This window comes from Pseudophryne corroboree, chromosome 6 (genome assembly GCF_028390025.1).
Source record: "Pseudophryne corroboree isolate aPseCor3 chromosome 6, aPseCor3.hap2, whole genome shotgun sequence".
Taxonomy (NCBI): Eukaryota; Metazoa; Chordata; class Amphibia; order Anura; family Myobatrachidae; genus Pseudophryne; species Pseudophryne corroboree.
The window spans coordinates 840,879,833-840,903,701 of NC_086449.1; the positions used below are offsets into that span (position 1 = coordinate 840,879,833).

General features: G+C 47.6%; 1 protein-coding gene across 1 annotated transcript in view; it reads right to left on the reverse strand.

The window, feature by feature from the left end:
- The window catches only part of PIK3C2G (phosphatidylinositol-4-phosphate 3-kinase catalytic subunit type 2 gamma), a 326,465-nt gene that overhangs the window by 140,364 nt on the left and 162,232 nt on the right, over positions 1 to 23,869 (reverse strand). The window contains exons 14-15 of the mRNA XM_063930092.1: positions 21,923 to 22,034; positions 11,988 to 12,118 (exon numbers count right to left, since the gene is read on the reverse strand). Of these exons, the coding sequence (XP_063786162.1) occupies positions 11,988 to 12,118; positions 21,923 to 22,034 (243 nt within the window). The remainder of the gene's footprint in view (positions 1 to 11,987; positions 12,119 to 21,922; positions 22,035 to 23,869) is intronic.

A 23,869-nucleotide genomic window follows, 5' to 3' on the forward strand; every position in this document is an offset into this window, starting at 1 on the left:
TGCAGCACAGAGTAATGCAGGTAACGGCAGAGACGGTGCAGCACAGAGTAATGCAGGTTATGGCAGAGACGTTGCAGCACAGAGTAATGCAGGTAACAGCAGAGACGGTGCAGCACAGAGTAATGCAGGTGATAGCAGAGACGGTGCAGCACAGAGTAATGCAGGTAACATCAGAGACGGTACAGCACAGAGTAATCCAGGTAACGGCAGAGAGTGCAGCACAGAGTAATGCAGGTAACTGCAGAGACGGTGCAGCACAGAGTAATGCAGGTAACATCAGAGACGGTACAGCACAGAGTAATGCAGGTAACGGCAGAGACGGTACAGCACAGAGTAATGCAGGTAACAGCAGAGACGGTGCAGCACAGAGTAATGCAGGTAACATCAGAGACGGTACAGCACAGAGTAATGCAGGTAACGGCAGAGACGGTACAGCACAGAGTAATGCAGGTAACAGCAGAGACGGTGCAGCACAGAGTAATGCAGGTAACAGCAGAGACGGTGCAGCACAGAGTAATCCAGGTAACGGCAGAGAGTGCAGCACAGAGTAATGCAGGTAACTGCAGAGACGGTGCAGCACAGAGTAATGCAGGTAACATCAGAGACGGTACAGCACAGAGTAATGCAGGTAACGGCAGAGACGGTACAGCACAGAGTAATGCAGGTAACAGCAGAGACGGTGCAGCACAGAGTAATGCAGGTAACATCAGAGACGGTACAGCACAGAGTAATGCAGGTAACGGCAGAGACGGTACAGCACAGAGTAATGCAGGTAACAGCAGAGACGGTGCAGCACAGAGTAATGCAGGTAACAGCAGAGACGGTGCAGCACAGAGTAATGCAGGTAACAGCAGAGACGGTGCAGCACAGAGTAATGCAGGTAACAGCAGAGACGGTGCAGCACAGAGTAATGCAGGTAATGGCAGAGACGGTGCAGCACAGAGTAATGCAGGTAATGGCAGAGACAGTGCAGCACAGAGTAATGCAGGTAACGGTAGAGATGGTGCAGCACAGAGTAATGCAGGTAACGGCAGAGACGGTGCAGCACAGAGTAATGCAGGTAACGGCAGAGACGGTGCTGCACAGAGTAATGCAGGTAACAGCAGAGACAGAGCAGTACAGAGTAATGCAGGTAACAGCAGAGACGGTGCAGCACAGAGTAATAAAGGAAACAGCAGAGATGGTGCAGCACAGAGTAATGCAGGTTACAGCAGAGACGGTGCAGCACAGAGTAATGCAGGTAACGGCAGAGATGGTGCAGCACAGAGTAATGCAGGTAACGGCAGAGACGGTGCAGCACAGAGTAATGCAGGTTATGGCAGAGACGTTGCAGCACAGAGTAATGCAGGTAACAGCAGAGACAGTGCAGTACAGAGTAATGCAGGTAACAGCAGAGACAGTGCAGTACAGAGTAATGCAGGTAACGGCAGAGACGGTGCAGCACAGAGTAATGCAGGTGATAGAGACGGTGCAGCACAGAGTAATGCAGGTAATGGCAGAGATGGTGCAGCACAGAGTAATGCAGGTAACGGCAGAGACGGTGCCGCACAGAGTAATGCAGGTAACAGCAAAGACAGTGCAGTACAGAGTAATGCAGGTAACGGCAGAGACAGTGCAGCACAGAGTAATGCAGGTGATAGAGACGGTGCAGCACAGAGTAATGCAGGTAATGGCAGAGATGGTGCAGCACAAAGTAATGCAGGTAACAGCAGAGACGGTGCAGCACAGAGTAATGCAGGTAACAGCAGAGACGGTGCAGCACAGAGTAATGCAGGTAATATCAAAGACGGTGCAGCACAGACTAATGCAGGTGATAGCAGAGACGGTGCAGCACAGAGTAATGCAGGTAACAGCAGAGATGGTGCAGCACAGAGTAATGCAGATAACAGCAGAGACGGTGCAGCATAGAGTAATGCAGGTAGCAGCAGAGACAGCGCAGCACAGAGTAATGCAGGTAACGGCAGAGACGGTGCAGAACAGAGTAATGCAGGTAACGGCAGAGACGGTGCAGCACAGAGTAATGCAGGTAACAGCAGAGACGGTGCAGCACAGAGTAATGCAGGTGATAGCAGAGACGGTGCAGCACAGAGTAATGCAGGTAACAGCAGAGACGGTGCAGCACAGAGTAATGCAGGTAACAGCAGAGACAGTGCAGTACATAGTAATGCAGGTAACAGCAGAGACGGTGCAGCACAGAGTAATGCAGGTAACATCAGAGACGGTGCAGCACAGAGTAATGCAGGTAACAGCAGAGACGGTGCAGCACAGAGTAATGCAGGTAACAGCAGAGACGGTGCAGCACAGAGTAATGCAGGTGATAGCAGAGACGGTGCAGCACAGAGTAATGCAGGTCGCTGCAGAGATGGTGCAGCACCGAGTAATGCAGGTAACATCAGAGATGGTGCAGCACAGAGTAATGCAGGTAACAGCAGAGATGGTGCAGCACAGAGTAATGCAGGTAACGGCAGCACAGAGTAATGCTGGTGATAGAGACGGTGCAGCACAGAGTAATGCAGGTGATAGCAGAGACGGTGCAGCACAGAGTAATGCAGGTGACAGCAAAGACGGTGCAGCGCAGAGTAATGCAGGTGACAGCAGAGACGGTGCATCACATAGTAATGCAGGTGATAGAGATGGTGCAGCACAGAGTAATGCAGGTAGCAGCAGAGATGGTGCAGCACAGAGTAATGCAGGTAACATCAGAGACGGTGCAGCACAGAGTAATGCAGGTAGCTACAGAGACGGTACAGCACAGAGTAATGCAGGTAACAGCAGAGACGGTGCAGCACAGAGTAATGCAGGTAATAGCAGAGACGGTGCAGCACAGAGTAATGCAGGTAACATCAGAGACGGTGCAGCACAGAGTAATGCAGGTAACAGCAGAGACGGTGCAGCACAGAGTAATGCAGGTGATAGCAGAGACGGTGCAGCACAGAGTAATGCAGGTAACAGCAGAGACGGTGCAGTACAGAGTAATGCAGGTAACGGCAGATACGTTGCAGCACAGAGTAATGCTGGTGATAGAGACGGTGCAGCACAGAGTAATGCAGGTAACAGCAGAGACAGTGCAGCACAGAGTAATGCAGGTAATGTAGCTGCAGAGGAAGTACAGCACAGAGTAATGCAGGTAATGTAGCAGCAGAGGAAGTACAGCACAGAGTAATGCAGGTAATGTAGCAGCAGAGGAAGTACAGCACAGAGTAATGCAGGTAATGTAGCTGCAGAGGAAGTACAGCACAGAGTAATGCAGGTAATGTAGCAGCAGCGGAAGTACAGCACAGAGTAATGCAGGTAATGTAGCAGCAGCGGAAGTACAGCACAGAGTAATGCAGGTAATGTAGCAGCAGAGGAAGTACAGCACAGAGTAATTCAGGTAATGTAGCAGCAGAGGAAGTACAGCACAGAGTAATTCAGGTAATGTAGCAGCAGAGGAAGTACAGCACAGAGTAATGCAGGTAATGTAGCAGCAGAGGAAGTACAGCACAGAGTAATGCAGGTAATGTAGCAGCAGAGAAAGTACAGCACAGAGTAATGCAGGTAATGTAGCAGCAGAGGAAGTACAGCACAGAGTAATGCAGGTAATGTAGCTGCAGAGACAGTACAGCACAGAGTAATGCAGGTAATGTAGCTGCAGAGACAGTACAGCACAGAGTAATGCAGGTAATGTAGCAGCAGAGGAAGTACAGCACAGAGTAATGCAGGTAATGTAGCTGCAGAGGAAGTACAGCACAGAGTAATGCAGGTAATGTAGCTGCAGAGGAAGTACAGCACAGAGTAATGCAGGTAATGTAGCTGCAGAGGAAGTACAGCACAGAGTAATGCAGGTAATGTAGCAGCAGAGGAAGTACAGCACAGAGTAATGCAGGTAATGTAGCAGCAGAGGAAGTACAGCACAGAGTAATGCAGGTAATGTAGCAGCAGAGGAAGTACAGCACAGAGTAATACAGGTAATGTAGCTGCAGAGGAAGTACAGCACTGAGTAATACAGGTAATGTAGCTGCAGAGACAGTACAGCACAGAGTAATGCAGGTAATGTAGCAGCAGAGGAAGTACAGCACAGAGTAATGCAGGTAATGTAACAGCAGAGGAAGTACAGCACAGAGTAATGCAGGTAATGTAGCAGCAGAGGAAGTACAGCACAGAGTAATGCAGGTAATGTAGCAGCAGAGGAAGTACAGCACAGAGTAATGCAGGTAATGTAGCTGCAGAGGAAGTACAGCACAGAGTAATACAGGTAATGTAGCTGCAGAGACAGTACAGCACAGAGTAATGCAGGTAATGTAGCAGCAGAGGAAGTACAGCACAGAGTAATGCAGGTAATGTAACAGCAGAGGAAGTACAGCACAGAGTAATGCAGGTAATGTAGCAGCAGAGGAAGTACAGCACAGAGTAATGCAGGTAATGTAGCAGCAGAGGAAGTACAGCACAGAGTAATGCAGGTAATGTAGCAGCAGAGGAAGTACAGCACAGAGTAATGCAGGTAATGTAGCAGCAGAGGAAGTACAGCACAGAGTAATGCAGGTAATGTAGCTGCAGAGGAAGTACAGCACAGAGTAATGCAGGTAATGTAACAGCAGAGGAAGTACAGCACAGAGTAATGCAGGTAATGTAGCTGCAGAGGAAGTACAGCACTGAGTAATGCAGGTAATGTAGCAGCAGAGGAAGTACAGCACAGAGTAATGCAGGTAATGTAGCTGCAGAGGAAGTACAGCACAGAGTAATACAGGTAATGTAGCTGCAGAGACAGTACAGCACAGAGTAATGCAGGTAATGTAGCAGCAGAGGAAGTACAGCACAGAGTAATGCAGGTAATGTAACAGCAGAGGAAGTACAGCACAGAGTAATGCAGGTAATGTAGCTGCAGAGGAAGTACAGCACAGAGTAATACAGGTAATGTAGCTGCAGAGACAGTACAGCACAGAGTAATGCAGGTAATGTAGCAGCAGAGGAAGTACAGCACAGAGTAATGCAGGTAATGTAGCAGCAGAGGAAGTACAGCACAGAGTAATGCAGGTAATGTAGCTGCAGAGGAAGTACAGCACAGAGTAATGCAGGTAATGTAGCTGCAGAGGAAGTACAGCACAGAGTAATGCAGGTAATGTAGCAGCAGAGGAAGTACAGCACAGAGTAATGCAGGTAATGTAGCAGCAGAGGAAGTACAGCACAGAGTAATACAGGTAATGTAGCTGCAGAGGAAGTACAGCAAAGAGTAATGCAGGTAATGTAGCAGCAGAGGAAGTACAGCACAGAGTAATGCAGGTAATGTAGCAGCAGAGGAAGTACAGCACAGAATAATGCAGGTAATGTAGCAGCAGAGGAAGTACAGCACAGAGTAATGCAGGTAATGTAGCAGCAGAGGAAGTACAGCACAGAGTAATGCAGGTAATGAAGCTGCAGAGGAAGTACAGCACAGAGTAATGCAGGTAATGTAGCAGCAGAGGAAGTACAGCACAGAGTAATGCAGGTAATGTAGCTGCAGAGGAAGTACAGCACAGAGTAATGCAGGTAATGTAGCTGCAGAGGAAGTACAGCACAGAGTAATGCAGGTAACAGCAGAGACGGTGCAGCACAGAGTAATGCAGGTAACAGCAGAGACGGTGCAGCACAGAGTAATGCAGGTGATAGCAGAGACGGTGCAGCACAGAGTAATGCAGGTAACAGCAGAGACGGTGCAGTACAGAGTAATGCAGGTAACGGCAGATACGTTGCAGCACAGAGTAATGCTGGTGATAGAGACGGTGCAGCACAGAGAAATGCAGGTGATAGCAGAGACGGTGCAGCACAGAGTAATGCAGGTAACAGCAGAGACAGTGCAGCACAGAGTAATGCAGGTAACGGCAGAGACGGTGCAACACAGAGTAATGCAGATAACAGCAGAGAGGGTGCGGCACTGAGTAATGCAGGTAGCTGCAGAGACGGTGCAGCACAGAGTAATGCAGGTAACATCAGAGACGGTGCAGCACAGAGTAATGCAGGTAACAGCAGAGACGGTGCAGCACAGAGTAATCCAGGTAACAGCAGAGACGGTGCAGCACAGAGTAATGCAGGTAGCTGCAGAGACGGTGCAGCACAGAGTAATGCAGGTAACAGCAGAGACGGTGCAGCACAGAGTAATGCAGGTAACAGCAGAGACGGTGCAGCACAGAGTAATGCAGGTAACAGCAGAGATGATGCAGCACAGAGTAATGCAGGTAACAGCAGAGACGGTGCAGCACAGAGTAATGCAGGTAACAGCAGAGAAGGTGCAGCACAGAGTAATGCAGGTAATGTAGCTGCAGAGGAAGTACAGCACAGAGTAATGCAGGTAATGTAGCAGCAGAGACGGTGCAGCACAGAGTAATTCAGGTAATGTAGCAGCAGAGGAAGTACAGCACAGAGTAATGCAGGTAATGTAGCAGCAGAGGAAGTACAGCACAGAGTAATGCAGGTAATGTAGCAGCAGAGGAAGTACAGCACAGAGTAATGCAGGTAATGTAGCAGCAGAGGAAGTACAGCACAGAGTAATGCAGGTAATGTAGCAGCAGAGGAAGTACAGCACAGAGTAATGCAGGTAATGTAGCAGCAGAGGAAGTACAGCACAGAGTAATGCAGGTAATGTAGCTGCAGAGGAAGTACAGCACAGAGTAATGCAGGTAATGTAGCTGCAGAGGAAGTACAGCACAGAGTAATGCAGGTAATGTAGCAGCAGCGGAAGTACAGCACAGAGTAATGCAGGTAATGTAGCAGCAGAGGAAGTACAGCACAGAGTAATTCAGGTAATGTAGCAGCAGAGGAAGTACAGCACAGAGTAATTCAGGTAATGTAGCAGCAGAGGAAGTACAGCACAGAGTAATGCAGGTAATGTAGCAGCAGAGGAAGTACAGCACAGAGTAATGCAAGTAATGTAGCAGCAGAGAAAGTACAGCACAGAGTAATGCAGGTAATGTAGCAGCAGAGGAAGTACAGCACAGAGTAATGCAGGTAATGTAGCTGCAGAGACAGTACAGCACAGAGTAATGCAGGTAATGTAGCTGCAGAGACAGTACAGCACAGAGTAATGCAGGTAATGTAGCAGCAGAGGAAGTACAGCACAGAGTAATGCAGGTAATGTAGCTGCAGAGGAAGTACAGCACAGAGTAATGCAGGTAATGTAGCTGCAGAGGAAGTACAGCACAGAGTAATGCAGGTAATGTAGCTGCAGAGGAAGTACAGCACAGAGTAATGCAGGTAATGTAGCAGCAGAGGAAGTACAGCACAGAGTAATGCAGGTAATGTAGCAGCAGAGGAAGTACAGCACAGAGTAATGCAGGTAATGTAGCAGCAGAGGAAGTACAGCACAGAGTAATACAGGTAATGTAGCTGCAGAGGAAGTACAGCACAGAGTAATACAGGTAATGTAGCTGCAGAGACAGTACAGCACAGAGTAATGCAGGTAATGTAGCAGCAGAGGAAGTACAGCACAGAGTAATGCAGGTAATGTAACAGCAGAGGAAGTACAGCACAGAGTAATGCAGGTAATGTAGCAGCAGAGGAAGTACAGCACAGAGTAATGCAGGTAATGTAGCAGCAGAGGAAGTACAGCACAGAGTAATGCAGGTAATGTAGCTGCAGAGGAAGTACAGCACAGAGTAATACAGGTAATGTAGCTGCAGAGACAGTACAGCACAGAGTAATGCAGGTAATGTAGCAGCAGAGGAAGTACAGCACAGAGTAATGCAGGTAATGTAACAGCAGAGGAAGTACAGCACAGAGTAATGCAGGTAATGTAGCAGCAGAGGAAGTACAGCACAGAGTAATGCAGGTAATGTAGCAGCAGAGGAAGTACAGCACAGAGTAATGCAGGTAATGTAGCAGCAGAGGAAGTACAGCACAGAGTAATGCAGGTAATGTAGCAGCAGCAGAGGAAGTACAGCACAGAGTAATGCAGGTAATGTAGCTGCAGAGGAAGTACAGCACTGAGTAATGCAGGTAATGTAACAGCAGAGGAAGTACAGCACAGAGTAATGCAGGTAATGTAGCTGCAGAGGAAGTACAGCACTGAGTAATGCAGGTAATGTAGCAGCAGAGGAAGTACAGCACAGAGTAATGCAGGTAATGTAGCTGCAGAGGAAGTACAGCACAGAGTAATACAGGTAATGTAGCTGCAGAGACAGTACAGCACAGAGTAATGCAGGTAATGTAGCAGCAGAGGAAGTACAGCACAGAGTAATGCAGGTAATGTAACAGCAGAGGAAGTACAGCACAGAGTAATGCAGGTAATGTAGCTGCAGAGGAAGTACAGCACAGAGTAATACAGGTAATGTAGCTGCAGAGACAGTACAGCACAGAGTAATGCAGGTAATGTAGCAGCAGAGGAAGTACAGCACAGAGTAATGCAGGTAATGTAGCAGCAGAGGAAGTACAGCACAGAGTAATGCAGGTAATGTAGCTGCAGAGGAAGTACAGCACAGAGTAATGCAGGTAATGTAGCAGCAGAGGAAGTACAGCACAGAGTAATGCAGGTAATGTAGCAGCAGAGGAAGTACAGCACAGAGTAATACAGGTAATGTAGCTGCAGAGGAAGTACAGCAAAGAGTAATGCAGGTAATGTAGCAGCAGAGGAAGTACAGCACAGAGTAATGCAGGTAATGTAGCAGCAGAGGAAGTACAGCACAGAGTAATGCAGGTAATGTAGCTGCAGAGGAAGTACAGCACAGAGTAATGCAGGTAATGTAGCTGCAGAGGAAGTACAGCACAGAGTAATGCAGGTAACAGCAGAGACGGTGCAGCACAGAGTAATGCAGGTAACAGCAGAGACGGTGCAGCACAGAGTAATGCAGGTGATAGCAGAGACGGTGCAGCACAGAGTAATGCAGGTAACAGCAGAGACGGTGCAGTACAGAGTAATGCAGGTAACGGCAGATACGTTGCAGCACAGAGTAATGCTGGTGATAGAGACGGTGCAGCACAGAGAAATGCAGGTGATAGCAGAGACGGTGCAGCACAGAGTAATGCAGGTAACAGCAGAGACAGTGCAGCACAGAGTAATGCAGGTAACGGCAGAGACGGTGCAACACAGAGTAATGCAGATAACAGCAGAGAGGGTGCGGCACTGAGTAATGCAGGTAGCTGCAGAGACGGTGCAGCACAGAGTAATGCAGGTAACATCAGAGACGGTGCAGCACAGAGTAATGCAGGTAACAGCAGAGACGGTGCAGCACAGAGTAATCCAGGTAACAGCAGAGACGGTGCAGCACAGAGTAATGCAGGTAGCTGCAGAGACGGTGCAGCACAGAGTAATGCAGGTAACAGCAGAGACGGTGCAGCACAGAGTAATGCAGGTAACAGCAGAGACGGTGCAGCACAGAGTAATGCAGGTAACAGCAGAGACGATGCAGCACAGAGTAATGCAGGTAACAGCAGAGACGGTGCAGCACAGAGTAATGCAGGTGACAGCAGAGACGGTGCAGCACAGAGTAATGCAGGTAACAGCAGAGAAGGTGCAGCACAGAGTAATGCAGGTAATGTAGCTGCAGAGGAAGTACAGCACAGAGTAATGCAGGTAATGTAGCAGCAGAGACGGTGCAGCACAGAGTAATTCAGGTAATGTAGCAGCAGAGGAAGTACAGCACAGAGTAATGCAGGTAATGTAGCAGCAGAGGAAGTACAGCACAGAGTAATGCAGGTAATGTAGCAGCAGAGGAAGTACAGCACAGAGTAATGCAGGTAATGTAGCAGCAGAGGAAGTACAGCACAGAGTAATGCAGGTAATGTAGCTGCAGAGGAAGTACAGCACAGAGTAATGCAGGTAATGTAGCAGCAGAGACGGTGCAGCACAGAGTAATTCAGGTAATGTAGCAGCAGAGGAAGTACAGCACAGAGTAATGCAGGTAATGTAGCAGCAGAGGAAGTACAGCACAGAGTAATGCAGGTAATGTAGCAGCAGAGGAAGTACAGCACAGAGTAATGCAGGTAATGTAGCAGCAGAGGAAGTACAGCACAGAGTAATGCAGGTAATGTAGCAGCAGAGGAAGTACAGCACAGAGTAATGCAGGTAATGTAGCAGCAGAGGAAGTACAGCACAGAGTACTGCAGGTAATGTAGCAGCAGAGGAAGTACAGCACAGAGTAATGCAGGTAATGTAGCTGCAGAGGAAGTACAGTACAGAGTAATGCAGGTAATGTAGCTGCAGAGGAAGTACAGCACAGAGTAATGCAGGTAATGTAGCAGCAGCGGAAGTACAGCACAGAGTAATGCAGGTAATGTAGCAGCAGAGGAAGTACAGCACAGAGTAATTCAGGTAATGTAGCAGCAGAGGAAGTACAGCACAGAGTAATTCAGGTAATGTAGCAGCAGAGGAAGTACAGCACAGAGTAATGCAGGTAATGTAGCAGCAGAGGAAGTACAGCACAGAGTAATGCAGGTAATGTAGCAGCAGAGAAAGTACAGCACAGAGTAATGCAGGTAATGTAGCAGCAGAGGAAGTACAGCACAGAGTAATGCAGGTAATGTAGCAGCAGAGGAAGTACAGCACAGAGTAATGCAGGTAATGTAGCAGCAGAGGAAGTACAGCACAGAGTAATGCAGGTAATGTAGCAGCAGAGGAAGTACAGCACAGAGTAATGCAGGTAATGTAGCTGCAGAGGAAGTACAGCACTGAGTAATGCAGGTAATGTAACAGCAGAGGAAGTACAGCACAGAGTAATGCAGGTAATGTAGCTGCAGAGGAAGTACAGCACTGAGTAATGCAGGTAATGTAGCAGCAGAGGAAGTACAGCACAGAGTAATGCAGGTAATGTAGCTGCAGAGGAAGTACAGCACAGAGTAATACAGGTAATGTAGCTGCAGAGACAGTACAGCACAGAGTAATGCAGGTAATGTAGCAGCAGAGGAAGTACAGCACAGAGTAATGCAGGTAATGTAACAGCAGAGGAAGTACAGCACAGAGTAATGCAGGTAATGTAGCTGCAGAGGAAGTACAGCACAGAGTAATACAGGTAATGTAGCTGCAGAGACAGTACAGCACAGAGTAATGCAGGTAATGTAGCAGCAGAGGAAGTACAGCACAGAGTAATGCAGGTAATGTAGCAGCAGAGGAAGTACAGCACAGAGTAATGCAGGTAATGTAGCTGCAGAGGAAGTACAGCACAGAGTAATGCAGGTAATGTAGCAGCAGAGGAAGTACAGCACAGAGTAATGCAGGTAATGTAGCAGCAGAGGAAGTACAGCACAGAGTAATACAGGTAATGTAGCTGCAGAGGAAGTACAGCAAAGAGTAATGCAGGTAATGTAGCAGCAGAGGAAGTACAGCACAGAGTAATGCAGGTAATGTAGCAGCAGAGGAAGTACAGCACAGAGTAATGAAGGTAATGTAGCAGCAGAGGAAGTACAGCACAGAGTAATGCAGGTAATGTAGCAGCAGAGGAAGTACAGCACAGAGTAATGCAGGTAATGTAGCTGCAGAGGAAGTACAGCACAGAGTAATGCAGGTAATGTAGCTGCAGAGGAAGTACAGCACAGAGTAATGCAGGTAACAGCAGAGACGGTGCAGCACAGAGTAATTCAGGTAATGTAGCAGCAGAGGAAGTACAGCACAGAGTAATGCAGGTAATGTAGCAGCAGAGGAAGTACAGCACAGAGTAATGCAGGTAATGTAGCAGCTGAGGAAGTACAGCACAGAGTAATGCAGGTAATGTAGCTGCAGAGGAAGTACAGCACTGAGTAATGCAGGTAATGTAGCAGCAGAGGAAGTACAGCACAGAGTAATGCAGGTAATGTAGCTGCAGAGGAAGTACAGCACAGAGTAATGCAGGTAATGTAGCAGCAGAGGAAGTACAGCACAGAGTAATGCAGGTAATGTAGCAGCTGAGGAAGTACAGCACAGAGTAATGCAGGTAATGTAGCTGCAGAGGAAGTACAGCACAGAGTAATGCAGGTAATGTAGCAGCTGAGGAAGTACAGCACTGAGTAATGCAGGTAATGTAGCAGCAGAGGAAGTACAGCACAGAGTAACGCAGTAAGGAACTTACAGGAGCACAGAGTTCCGATGAGACAGGAATTCCAGCTGGTGACCGGGATCGTCATACGGTTCCTCAGCGCTGTAGGTTCTCTCCACCACTACAGGTCTCTGAAATGTATGATCTGATTCTGGAAAGTCAACCTAGACATAATAAACAGATAATTATGATATTGTAGTTATACGGCACCAGCGCTGATAACAATCTGTGATTACTGTTCTGTTCTGCGCTGCACTGTAATATAGGGCGTGGTTTGGAATTGTACGCATACCCGATAGTTTATGAACAAATCCAATGGTGGGGGAACTACATGTGCAGAACGTGTCCTGCGAGATCGCTCGCAGTCCTCCCATAGCCGCAGCATGTCAATCACAGGAGGACTACAGTATATTACCAGTTACAGCACTGAAGGAGCACAGAGTGTCAGTAACATACAGATAAGTACTCCATATTCCTGGTTACAGCATCTTACTGTAGTAGGACTGAGTAATAATACGATTTAAATTACCTACCGGTAAATCCTTTTCTCGTAGTCCGTAGAGGATACTGGGGTTCATTTAGTACCATGGGGTATAGATGGGTCCACTAGGAGCCTTGAGCACTTTAAGAAATCAATAGTGTGTGCTGGCTCCTCCCTCTATGCCCCTCCTACCAGACTCAGTCTAGAAACTGTGCCCGAGGAGACGGACATACTTCGAGAGAATGATATAAAAGGATAGTGGCGAGATTCGAACCAGCTCACACATAACAAGAGGAAAGCCATGCTAACCCAACGTGAACAGGAAAAGCAACAGCTGAACCAACAATACTCAACCAAGTAACAGGGCAGGAAAACACAAAGCACTGGACGGGCGCCCAGTATCCCCTACGGACTACGAGAAAAGGATTTACCGGTAGGTAATTAAAATCCTATTTTCTCTTACGTCCTAGAGGATACTGGTGTCCACATTAGTACTATGGGGATGTACCAAATCTCCCAAACTGGGTGGGAGAGAGCTGAGGTTCCTGCAGAACTGATTGATCAAACTGAAGGTCCTCAGAGGCCAAAGTATCGAACTTGTAGAACTTAGCAAACGTGTTCGAACCTGACTAAGTAGCTGCTCGGCAGAGCTGTAAAGCCAAGACACCCCGGGCAGACGCCCAGGAAGAACCCACCAATCTAGTAGAGTGGGCCTGTGCAGATTTAGGAACCGGCAAACCTGCCGTAGAGTAAGCATGCTGGATAGTGAGCATGATCCAGCGAGAAATAGACTGCTTTGAAGCAGGACACACAGTTTTATTGGGATCATAGAGAACAAACAGCTATTTTCTGTGACGAGCTGACCGCACAACATCCAAGGGCTTTGAAGTAGCAGAGGTGTCGGTAACCACTGGAACCACAATAGGTTGTTTGATATGAAATGCAGAAACCACATTGCTGACGAGTTCTGAGTTCAGCTCTATCTTCATGATAAAATAAAATAGGGGATTTTGTGAGATAACGCCCCCAGCTCCGACACACGTCTTGCTAAAGCCAATGTCAACAGTGTGACGGTCTTCCACGTAAGAAACTTTACGTCAATCTCCTGTAAAGGATCAAACCAGTCCGATTGGAGGAACTGCAACACCACGTTGAGATCCCAAGGTGCCGTAGGAGGCACAAAGGGTGTTTGGATGTGCAGAACCCCCTTCAAAAAAAAAACCTCAGGGAGAGAAGCCAATTGTTTCTGGAAGAAAATGGATAAGGTCGAAATCTGGACTTTTATGGAGCCCAAACGTAGGCCTACATCCACACCTGACTGCAGAAAAAAACAGAAAACGTCCCAGTTGAAATTCCACTGTAGGAAATTTCCTGTTCTCACACCAAGAGACGTATTTTCTCCAAATACGGTGGTAATGTTTAGATGTTACCCCCTTTCTGGCTTGAATCAAGGTTGGAATAACTCTGTCCGGGATCCCTTTTTGGGCTAGAATTTGATGCTCAACTTCCATGCCGTCAAACATAGCCATGGTAAGTCTTGACAGACGAACAGCCCCTGTTGTAGAAGATCCTCGCAAAGAGGCAGAGGCCACAGATCCCCTAAGAGCATCTCCAGTAGATCCACGTACCAGGCCCTTCTTGGCCAGTCCGGAGCATTGCTTGAATCTTCTCCCTTTTTATTCTTTTGAGAATTCTTGGGATCAGTGGAAGAGGTGGAAACACGTACACCATCTGGTAGACCCATGGAGTCACCAGAGCGTCCACCGCCACTGCCTGTGGGTCTCTCAACCTGGATCAATACCGCTTGAGCTTCTTGTTGAGACGAGAGGACATCATGTCGATTTGTGGAATTCCCCACCGACGAGTCAAGCACCCGAACACCTCCAGGTGAAGGCCTCACTCTCCTGGGTGGAGGTCGTGTCTGCTGAGGAAGTCTGCTTCCCAGTTGTCTACTCCCGGAATGAAGATTGCCGATAACGCCACAGCGTGTCCTTCTGCCCAGAGGAGAATCCTTGTTACCTCTGACATTGCTGCTCTGCTCTTCGTTTCGCCCTGTCGGTTTATGTACGTTACAGCCATAACATTGCCCGCATCAAGCACCGCTCCTGATCCTGAGGGCAATGTTGTCCAACAACCTCTCCCTGGATGGTGCTTTTATCAGCAGATCGTCAAGGTATGGTATTATGTTCACTCCTTGTTTGCGGAAGAGAAACATCATCTCTGCTATTACCTTGGTGAACACCCTCGGTGCCGTGGAGAGGCCAAACTGGCAGGGCCTGGAACTGGTAGTGACAGTCCTGTAATGAAAACCTTAGATAAGCCTGATGAGGCGGCCAAATCGGAATATGAAGGTATGCATCCTTGATATCCAGAGACACCAGAAATTCCACCAGAAATTCCCCTTCCTCCAGACCTGAGATTACCGCTCTCAGAGACTCCATCTTGAACTTGAACACCCGTAAGTGACTTGAGGTTTAAAATGGGCCTTACCGAACCGTCCGGTTTCGGTACCACAAACAGGTTGGAATAATAACCCTTGTTTTGCAGCTGAAGTGGAACTGGAACAATGACCTGAGTCTGCACCAGTTTTTTAATTGCTTTCTGTAAAGTCACACTTGCCTCTTGAGAAGCTGGTAAGCCTGATTTGAAGAATCTGTGAGGTGGGAGTTCCTGAAACTCCAGTCTGTAGCCCTGGGCGATAAGATCTTTGACCCAGGGATCCTGGCAAGATGTTGCCCATATGTGACTGAAATATTTTAATCGGGCTCCCACCTGCCTGTCTCCCAGGCAGTGCGGTCTACCGTCATGCTGTAAGCTTTGGAGGAAGCAGACCCTGAGGCCTGTACCTGTGAACCTGCAGCTGCTTGTTTTCTGGGTTTACCTCTATTGCCTTTAAAGCCTGTAGAAGAACCTTTGGTTTTACTTTTAAATTTGGCTGACTGAAAGGACTGCAGAGTTGGAGCAGAGTAGGTCTTCCTAGCTGGGGGGGCTGCGGAAGGAAGGTATGTAGACTTAGCCGCCATAGCCATGGATATCCACGTATACAGTTCATCTCCAAACGGGGACTCACCAGTGAATGGTAGGCTTTCCACGCCTTTCCTGGAATCCGCATTCGCAGTCCACTGGCGTAGCCACAAGCCCCTACGTGCTGAGACTGCCATGGCAGTGGTGCGTGCGTTGAGCAGGTCAATTTCTTTTATGGCCTCCACCATAAAATTTGCAGAGTCCTGTATATGCTGTCGGAGTAAAACTATCTCCCCCCCTGGATAAGGAATCTAACCCATCAATTAGATTACCTGACCATTTGGCAATGGCCCTAGTGATCCATGCACAAGCAATAGTGGGACTCTGGGCCACCCCAGCAGCTGTGTACAGGGGTTTGAGAGTGGTCTCAATTTTGCGGTCAGCCGTGTCCTTTAAGGAGGCTGCCCCTGGGACAGGTAAGACCATCTTACGTGACAACCTAGACACAGATGCATCAACAATCGGTGGGTTTTCCCATTTTTTCCTATCATCCTGAGCAGGGCTGGTTCAACACCTTGTGGCGCCTAGTGCAAAAATTTCCACTGGCGCACCACCCCCGCCCCAGCGGCAAAACAGTTAGTGCGCGTCTAAGGCGCGCGGGGTGTGTGTGTGTGGGGGGGGGATAGGGGCGTGGCTTCATAGGGGTGGGGCGTGGTCACAGTTATGCCCCCAGTAGTTGTGCCCCCAGTAGATGTACCCCAAGTAGTTGTGCCCCCAGTAGATTTGCCCCCAGTAGCTATGTCCCCAGTTGCTGTTCCCCCTGTTGCTGTGCCTCTCAGTAGCCGCTTACAAACACACACAAAAAAACCCTAATACTTACCAGCCCGCTCCTGTTTCCCGACCGCTGCTGCAGTTGCTGCTCCGTCTGGCCGCCCGCGTCTCCTCTCTATGGGAGAGACATCATGACGTCTCTCCGATAGCAGCACTGCACAATAATGACCTCTAGCGTCTGACAGGTGCGCCGGCTGCAGCGGACGCCCACACAGTCGGGGTGCGGGTAGGCGGCGGACGCCTGCGGGGTGACTGTGGTTGCGCCCCCCAGGCCGCAGTGCCCCTGGCGCAGGCTCTGCTTGCCCGCACCAAGCACCGCTCCTGATCCTGAGGAAAAGGGAAGGATATGAGAAATCTCTTAGGGATCTGAAACTTCTTATCAGGATTAACCCAAGTTTCTTCAAACGGAGAATTCAACTCTTTTGATGCAGGAAAAGTAGCAGAGGATTTCTTTTTTACGTTAAAATAAAACTTCTCCACCTCCTCTGTCACCTTATCTGGAATTTGCAGGACGTTTCTAATAGCTTCTATCAGGGCCTGTATTCCTTGTGACAGAGCTGCATCTCCCCACTCGCGTCCACCTCACCCTCCTCTGCGTCTGACACGTCATCATCAGTGTCAGCCTGCAGGATCTGGGCCAGTGTATGCTTTTGTGGACAAATGGTAGGGGTCTGAGGCGCTGGTATGGGACCTGAATCTCTATTCATCAGGTCTGTCTTAAGAATTGTGTCTCTTTCTCATTCTGGGATAATTTATTAGAAATATTTGAGATCATCCCTTTTAGTGAATCCAACCATGCTGGTTCAGACTCACTAACCTGAGAATGTGCACTATCCTGAGTACACTGTAGTGATCCCCCTGGGGAAGAAAAACACTCCGCTGTGTAGGAACACACTCCTATGACATCGTAAATGTGAAATCACACCCACACACACAGGAAAGGGTTAAGCACAAGCAAACCACATAGAGCCCTTCTAGGGAGACACAGAGTATGATGGAGCCAGCCACACAGAGCCCCTTCTTGCTAATGCCAAGCTTAGCTGAGTCGCAGACTAAGCACCCTTAATAGGGGCTTAGTATTCTAACACCGCTCGCCCCCCTTATTATGACCCCCTGGTACCGCTGAGGAAATGGGGAGTCCTTGTGGAGGAGCTGCGCTTCCCTGCCAGTCTTGCCAGTGAGAGCTGCAGAGGTAAAATGGCGCTGGTGAGCTGCTGGATCCGCTCATAGTGAAGCCCTGCCCCCTTAATGGTGTGCGGTCTTCCTGTTTTTTTTTTATATTGGCCGAGGTGTTTGTGATGCTTAGCAGTGAGTTAGAACCCCTGTAAGCTGTACTGCCAGTGCGGGTATTGGGGGTCATTCCGAGTTGTTCGCTCGTTGCCGATTTTCGCAACGGAGCGATTAAGGCAAAAATGCGCATGCACATGGTACGCAGTGCGCATGCGGTTAGTATTTTAACACAAAACTTAGTAGATTTACTCACGCCCGAACGAAGATTTTTCATCACTGAAGTGATCGTAGTGTGATTGACAGGAAGTGGGTGTTTCTGGGCGGAAACTGGCCGTTTTCTGGGAGTGTGCGGAAAAACGCAGGCGTGCCAGGGAAAAACGCGGGAGTGTCTGGAGAAATGGGGGAGTGTCTGGGCGAACGCAGGGCGTGTTTGTGACGTCAAACCAGGAACGAAACTGACTGAACTGATCGCTATTTGTGAGTAAGTCTCGAGCTACTCAGAAACTGCTAAGAAATTTATTTTCGCAATTCTGCTAAGCTAAGATTCACTCCCAGAGGGCGGCGGCTTAGCGTGTGCAATGCTGCTAAAAGCAGCTAGCGAGTGAACAACTCGGAATCCCCCCCATTGTTTTTTTAGTGGCTCAGCTTGCCCCTCACAGCGGAACACACACAAAGCATGTTGTCCTGAGCCTGGAGATGCAGCCTGCATGTCAGCGCTGCTCTCCATACCCTTATGCCGCCATTACAGCCTACTCACCACTCTTCTTACTTCTGGCTCTGTTAGGGGTGGCGGCGTGATGCGGGAATGTACGCTCGGCGTGGTGGGGCTTGCGAATGGCTCCCTGAGGAGGTCAGTGTCCTGTCAGCGGGGAACGGGACCATTAACCCTATAGGAGTTTGGGCCATTTACCCCCCTATGTCCCACGAAGCAGACAGGCTGGTGCCATCCAGGTCCTGTCTGAACACAACAAACACAAAATAAATGCAGAAAACTCTTCAGGAGCTTCCAGCGACGTGACCGGCTCCTCCGGGCACATTTTCTAAACGGAGTCTGGTAGGAGGGGCATAGAGGGAGAAGACAGCCCACACTATTGATTTCTTAAAGTGCCCAAGGCCCCTATGTCGGTATGGCTGGGCGGTTTCAGGTCGGCACACCCTAACACTTTATTAACACTTATTGTTTTCCCTATCACTTTGTATATATTTTTGTAATATTTGAATCACACTTCACTTACATAGCACTTAAGTGCTTCTTTTATTAACCCTTATTAACTTTCACCTGTGTGCTGACCTGGGGTAGCCGACCTGTGCCGACGTGATGGGGTCCTGCACCCCGGACCCATACCTAGTATTAGGGACCCCCAGTGACGGAGACACCTTGCCGATCGGCCTGTGGGCTTAACCCCATATCTGCATATATACGTAACTAAGATCTCCATATTATCTGATTATTATGTAGTATTATTTTTCACTCAGTGTGCATTAGGGATAACAATGTTTTTTCTTACACAGAATTACCCCTCCCTTTTAGCACCTGAGTGACATCACAATCTGATTGAGCAGCTTGCCAATATATGTGCATTGTAGTAGTAGGACTGAGTAATACATACTCTGTGCTCCCGGTTACAGCATCTTACAGTAGTATGACTGAGTAATAAGTACTCTGTGCTCCCAGCTACAGTATCTTACAGTAGTAGGACTGAGTAATAAGTACTCTGTGCTCCCAGGTACAGCATCTTACAGTAGCAGGACTGAGTAATAAGTACTCTGTGCTCCCAGTTACAGGATCTTACAGTAGTAGGACTGAGTAATACATACTCTGTGCTCCCAGTTACAGCATCTTACAGTAGTATGACTGAGTAATAAGTACTCTGTGCTCCCAGCTACAGTATCTTACAGTAGTAGGACTGAGTAATAAGTACTCTGTGCTCCCAGGTACAGCATCTTACAGTAGCGGGACTGAGTAATAAGTACTCTGTGCTCCCAGGTACAGCATCTTACAGTAGTAGGACTGAGTAATAAGTACTCTGTGCTCCCGGTTACAGCATCTTACAGTAGTATGACTGAGTAATAAGTACTCTGTGCTCCCAGCTACAGCATCTTACAGTAGTAGGACTGAGTAATAAGTACTCTGTGCTCCCAGGTACAGCATCTTACAGTAGTAGGACTGAGTAATAAGTACTCTGTGCTCCCAGGTACAGCATCTTACAGTAGCAGGACTGAGTAATAAGTACTCTGTGCTCCCAGTTACACCATCTTACAGTAGTAGGACTGAGTAATAAGTACTCTGTGCTCCCAGTTATACCATCTTACAGTAGTAGGACTGAGTAATAAGTACTCTGTGCTCCCAGTTACAGGATCTTACAGTAGTAGGACTGAGTAATAAGTACTCTGTGCTCCCAGTTACACCATCTTACAGTAGTAGGACTGAGTAATAAGTACTCTGTGCTCCCAGTTACACCATCTTACAGTAGTAGGACTGAGTAATAAGTACTCTGTGCTCCCAGGTACAGCATCTTACAGTAGTAGGACTGAGTAATAAGTACTCTGTGCTCCCAGGTACAGCATCTTACAGTAGTAGGACTGAGTAATAAGTACTCTGTGCTCCCAGGTACAGCATCTTACAGTAGCGGGACTGAGTAATAAGTACTCTGTGCTCCCAGGTACAGCATCTTACAGTAGTTGGACTGAGTAATAAGTACTCTGTGCTCCCAGGTACAGCATCTTACAGTAGCGGGACTGAGTAATAAGTACTCTGTGCTCCCAGGTACAGCATCTTACAGTAGCTGGACTGAGTAATAAGTACTCTGTGCTCCCAGTCACAGGATCTTACAGTAGCAGGACTGAGTAATAAGTACTCTGTGCTCCCAGCTACAGCATCTTACAGTAGCGGGACTGAGTAATAAGTACTCTGTGCTCCCAGGTACAGCATCTTACAGTAGTAGGACTGAGTAATAAGTACTCTGTGCTCCCAGTTACAGGATCTTACAGTAGTAGGACTGAGTAAGAAGTACTCTGTGTTCCCAGTTACAGGATCTTACAGTAGTAGGACTGAGTAATAAGTACTCTGTGCTCCCAGTTACAGGATCTTACAGTAGTAGGACTGAGTAATAAGTACTCTGTGCTCCCAGTTACAGTATATTACAGTAGTAGGACTGAGTAATAAGTACTCTGTGCTCTCAGTTATATCATCTTACAGTAGTAGGACTGAGTAAGAAGTACTCTGTGCTCCCAGTTACAGGATCTTACAGTAGTAGGACTGAGTAATAAGTACTCTGTGCTCCCAGTTACAGCATCTTACAGTAGTAGGACTGAGTAAAAAAGTACTTTGTGCTCCCGGTTACAGAATCTTACAGTAGTAGGACTGAGTAATAAGTACTCTATGTTCCCAGTTACAGAATCTTACAGTAGTAGGACTGAGTAATACGTACTCTCTGCTCCCAGTTACAGTATATTACAGTAGTAGGACGGAGTAATACGTACACTGTGCTCCCACTTAAACCATCTTACAGTAGTAGGACTGAGTAATACATACTCTGTGCTCCCAGTTACAGCATCTTACAGTAGTAGGACTGAGTAATAAGTACTTTGTGCTCCAGGTTACAGAATCTTACAGTAGTAGGACTGAGTAATAAGTACTCTATGTTCCCAGTTACAGCATCTTACAGTAGTAGGACTGAGTAATACGTACTCTCTGCTCCCAGTTACAGTATATTACAGTAGTAAGACTGAGTAATACATACTCTCTGCTCCCAGTTACAGCATCTTACAATAGTAGGACTGAGTAATAAGTACTTTGTGTTCCCAGTTACAGCATCTTACAGTAGTAAGAATGAGAAATACGTACTCTCTGCTCCCTGTTACAGTAAATTACAGTAGTAGGACTGAGTAATACGTACTCTGTGCGCCCAGTTACAGCATATTACAGTAGTATGACTGAGTAATATATACTCTCTGCTCCCAGTTACAGCATCTTACAGTAGTATGACTGAGTAATATATACTCTCTGCTCCCAGTTACAGCATCTTACAGTAGTAGGACTGAGTAATACATACTCTGTGCTCTCAGTTACAGTATATTACAGTAGTAGGACTGCGTAATACATACTCTCTGCTCTCAGTTACAGGATCTTACAGTAGTCTGACTGAATAATACATACTCTGCGCTCCCAGTTACAGCATCTTACGGTAGTATGACTGAATACTATATACTCTGTGCTCTCAGTTACAGTATATCACGGTAATATGACTGAGTAATACATACTCTGTGCTCTCAGTTACAGTATATTACAGTAGTAGGACTGAGTAATACATACTCTCTGCTCTCAGTTACAGCATCTTACGGTAGTATGACTGAGTAATACTTACTCTCTGCTCCCAGTTACAGTATGACTGAGTAATATATACTCTCTGCTCTCAGTTACAGCATGTTATGGTTACAGGAGTGAGTAATGCTGTTGTACCTGCACAGTCATTAGAGATGGTAAGGAGACATCGAAGGCTGCCGGGGTGATGACAGGAGGTGGCTCCACGTGAGACACCATGTTTAGTAGCAGGGACCCGTGGACAATCTGTCTGGGAGAGGAAGAGGACAGTTACTCAGTGGCTGCTGTATCTCTGGGGACAGACAATGATGTGCAGATGTGACAGATGAGGCCACAGAGAACCGGAGCCCAGAGGTCAGTACAGAGTAACAAGTGTACCCGCTCATTCCTTCCCTATACAATACAGAGTAACAAGTGCACCCGCTCATTCCTTCCCTATACAGTACAGAGTAACAAGTGTACCCGCTCATTCCTTCCCTATACAGTACAGAGTAACAAGTGTACCCGCTCATTCCTTTCCTATACAGTACAGAGTAACAAGTGTACCCGCTCATTCCTTCCCTATACAGTACAGAGTAACAAGTGTACCCGCTCATTCCTTCCCTATACAGTACAGAGTAACAAGTGTACCCGCTCATTCCTTCCCTATACAGTACAGAGTAACAAGTGTACCCGCTCATTCCTTCCCTATACAGTACAGAGTAACAAGTGTACCCGCTCATTCCTTCCCTATACAGTACAGAGTAACAAGTGTACCCGCTCATTCCTTCCCTATACAGTACAGAGTAACAAGTGTACCCGCTCATTCCTTCCCTATACAGTACAGAGTAACAAGTGTACCCGCTCATTCCTTCCCTATACAGTACAGAGTAACAAGTGTACCCGCTCATTCCTTCCCTATACAATACAGAGTAACAAGTGTACCCGCTCATTCCTTCCCTATACAGTACAGAGTAACAAGTGTACCCGCTCATTCCTTCCCTATACAATACAGAGTAACAAGTGTACCCGCTCATTCCTTCCCTATACAATACAGAGTAACAAGTGTACCCGCTCATTCCTTCCCTATACAGTACAGAGTAACAAGTGTACCCGCTCATTCCTTCCCTATACAGTACAGAGTAACAAGTGTACCCGCTCATTCCTTCCCTATACAATACAGAGTAACAAGTGTACCCGCTCATTCCTTCCCTATACAATACAGAGTAACAAGTGTACCCGCTCATTCCTTCCCTATACAGTACAGAGTAACAAGTGTACCCGCTCATTCCTTCCCTATACAGTACAGAGTAACAAGTGTACCCGCTCATTCCTTCCCTATACAGTACAGAGTAACAAGTGTACCCTCTCATTCCTTCCCTATACAGTACAGAGTAACAAGTGTACCCGCTCATTCCTTCCCTATACAGTACAGAGTAACAAGTGTACCCGCTCATTCCTTCCCTATACAGTACAGAGTAACACGTGTACCCGCTCATTCCTTCCCTATACAGTACAGAGTAACAAGTGTACCCACTCATTCCTTCCCTATACAGTACAGAGTAACAAGTGTACCCGCTCATTCCTTCCCTATACAGTACAGAGTAACAAGTGTACCCTCTCATTCCTTCCCTATACAGTACAGAGTAACAAGTGTACCCGCTCATTCCTTCCCTATACAGTACAGAGTAACAAGTGTACCCTCTCATTCCTTCCCTATACAGTACAGAGTAACAAGTGTACCCGCTCATTCCTTCCCTATACAGTACAGAGTAACAAGTGTACCCGCTCATTCCTTCCCTATACAATACAGAGTAACAAGTGTACCCGCTCATTCCTTCCCTATACAGTACAGAGTAACACGTGTACCCGCTCATTCCTTCCCTATACAGTACAGAGTAACAAGTGTACCCGCTCATTCCTTCCCTATACAGTACAGAGTAACACGTGTACCCGCTCATCCCTTCCCTATACAGTACAGAGTAACAAGTGTACCCGCTCATTCCTTCCCTATACAGTACAGAGTAACACGTGTACCCGCTCATTCCTTCCCTATACAGTACAGAGTAACAAGTGTACCCGCTCATTCCTTCCCTATACAGTACA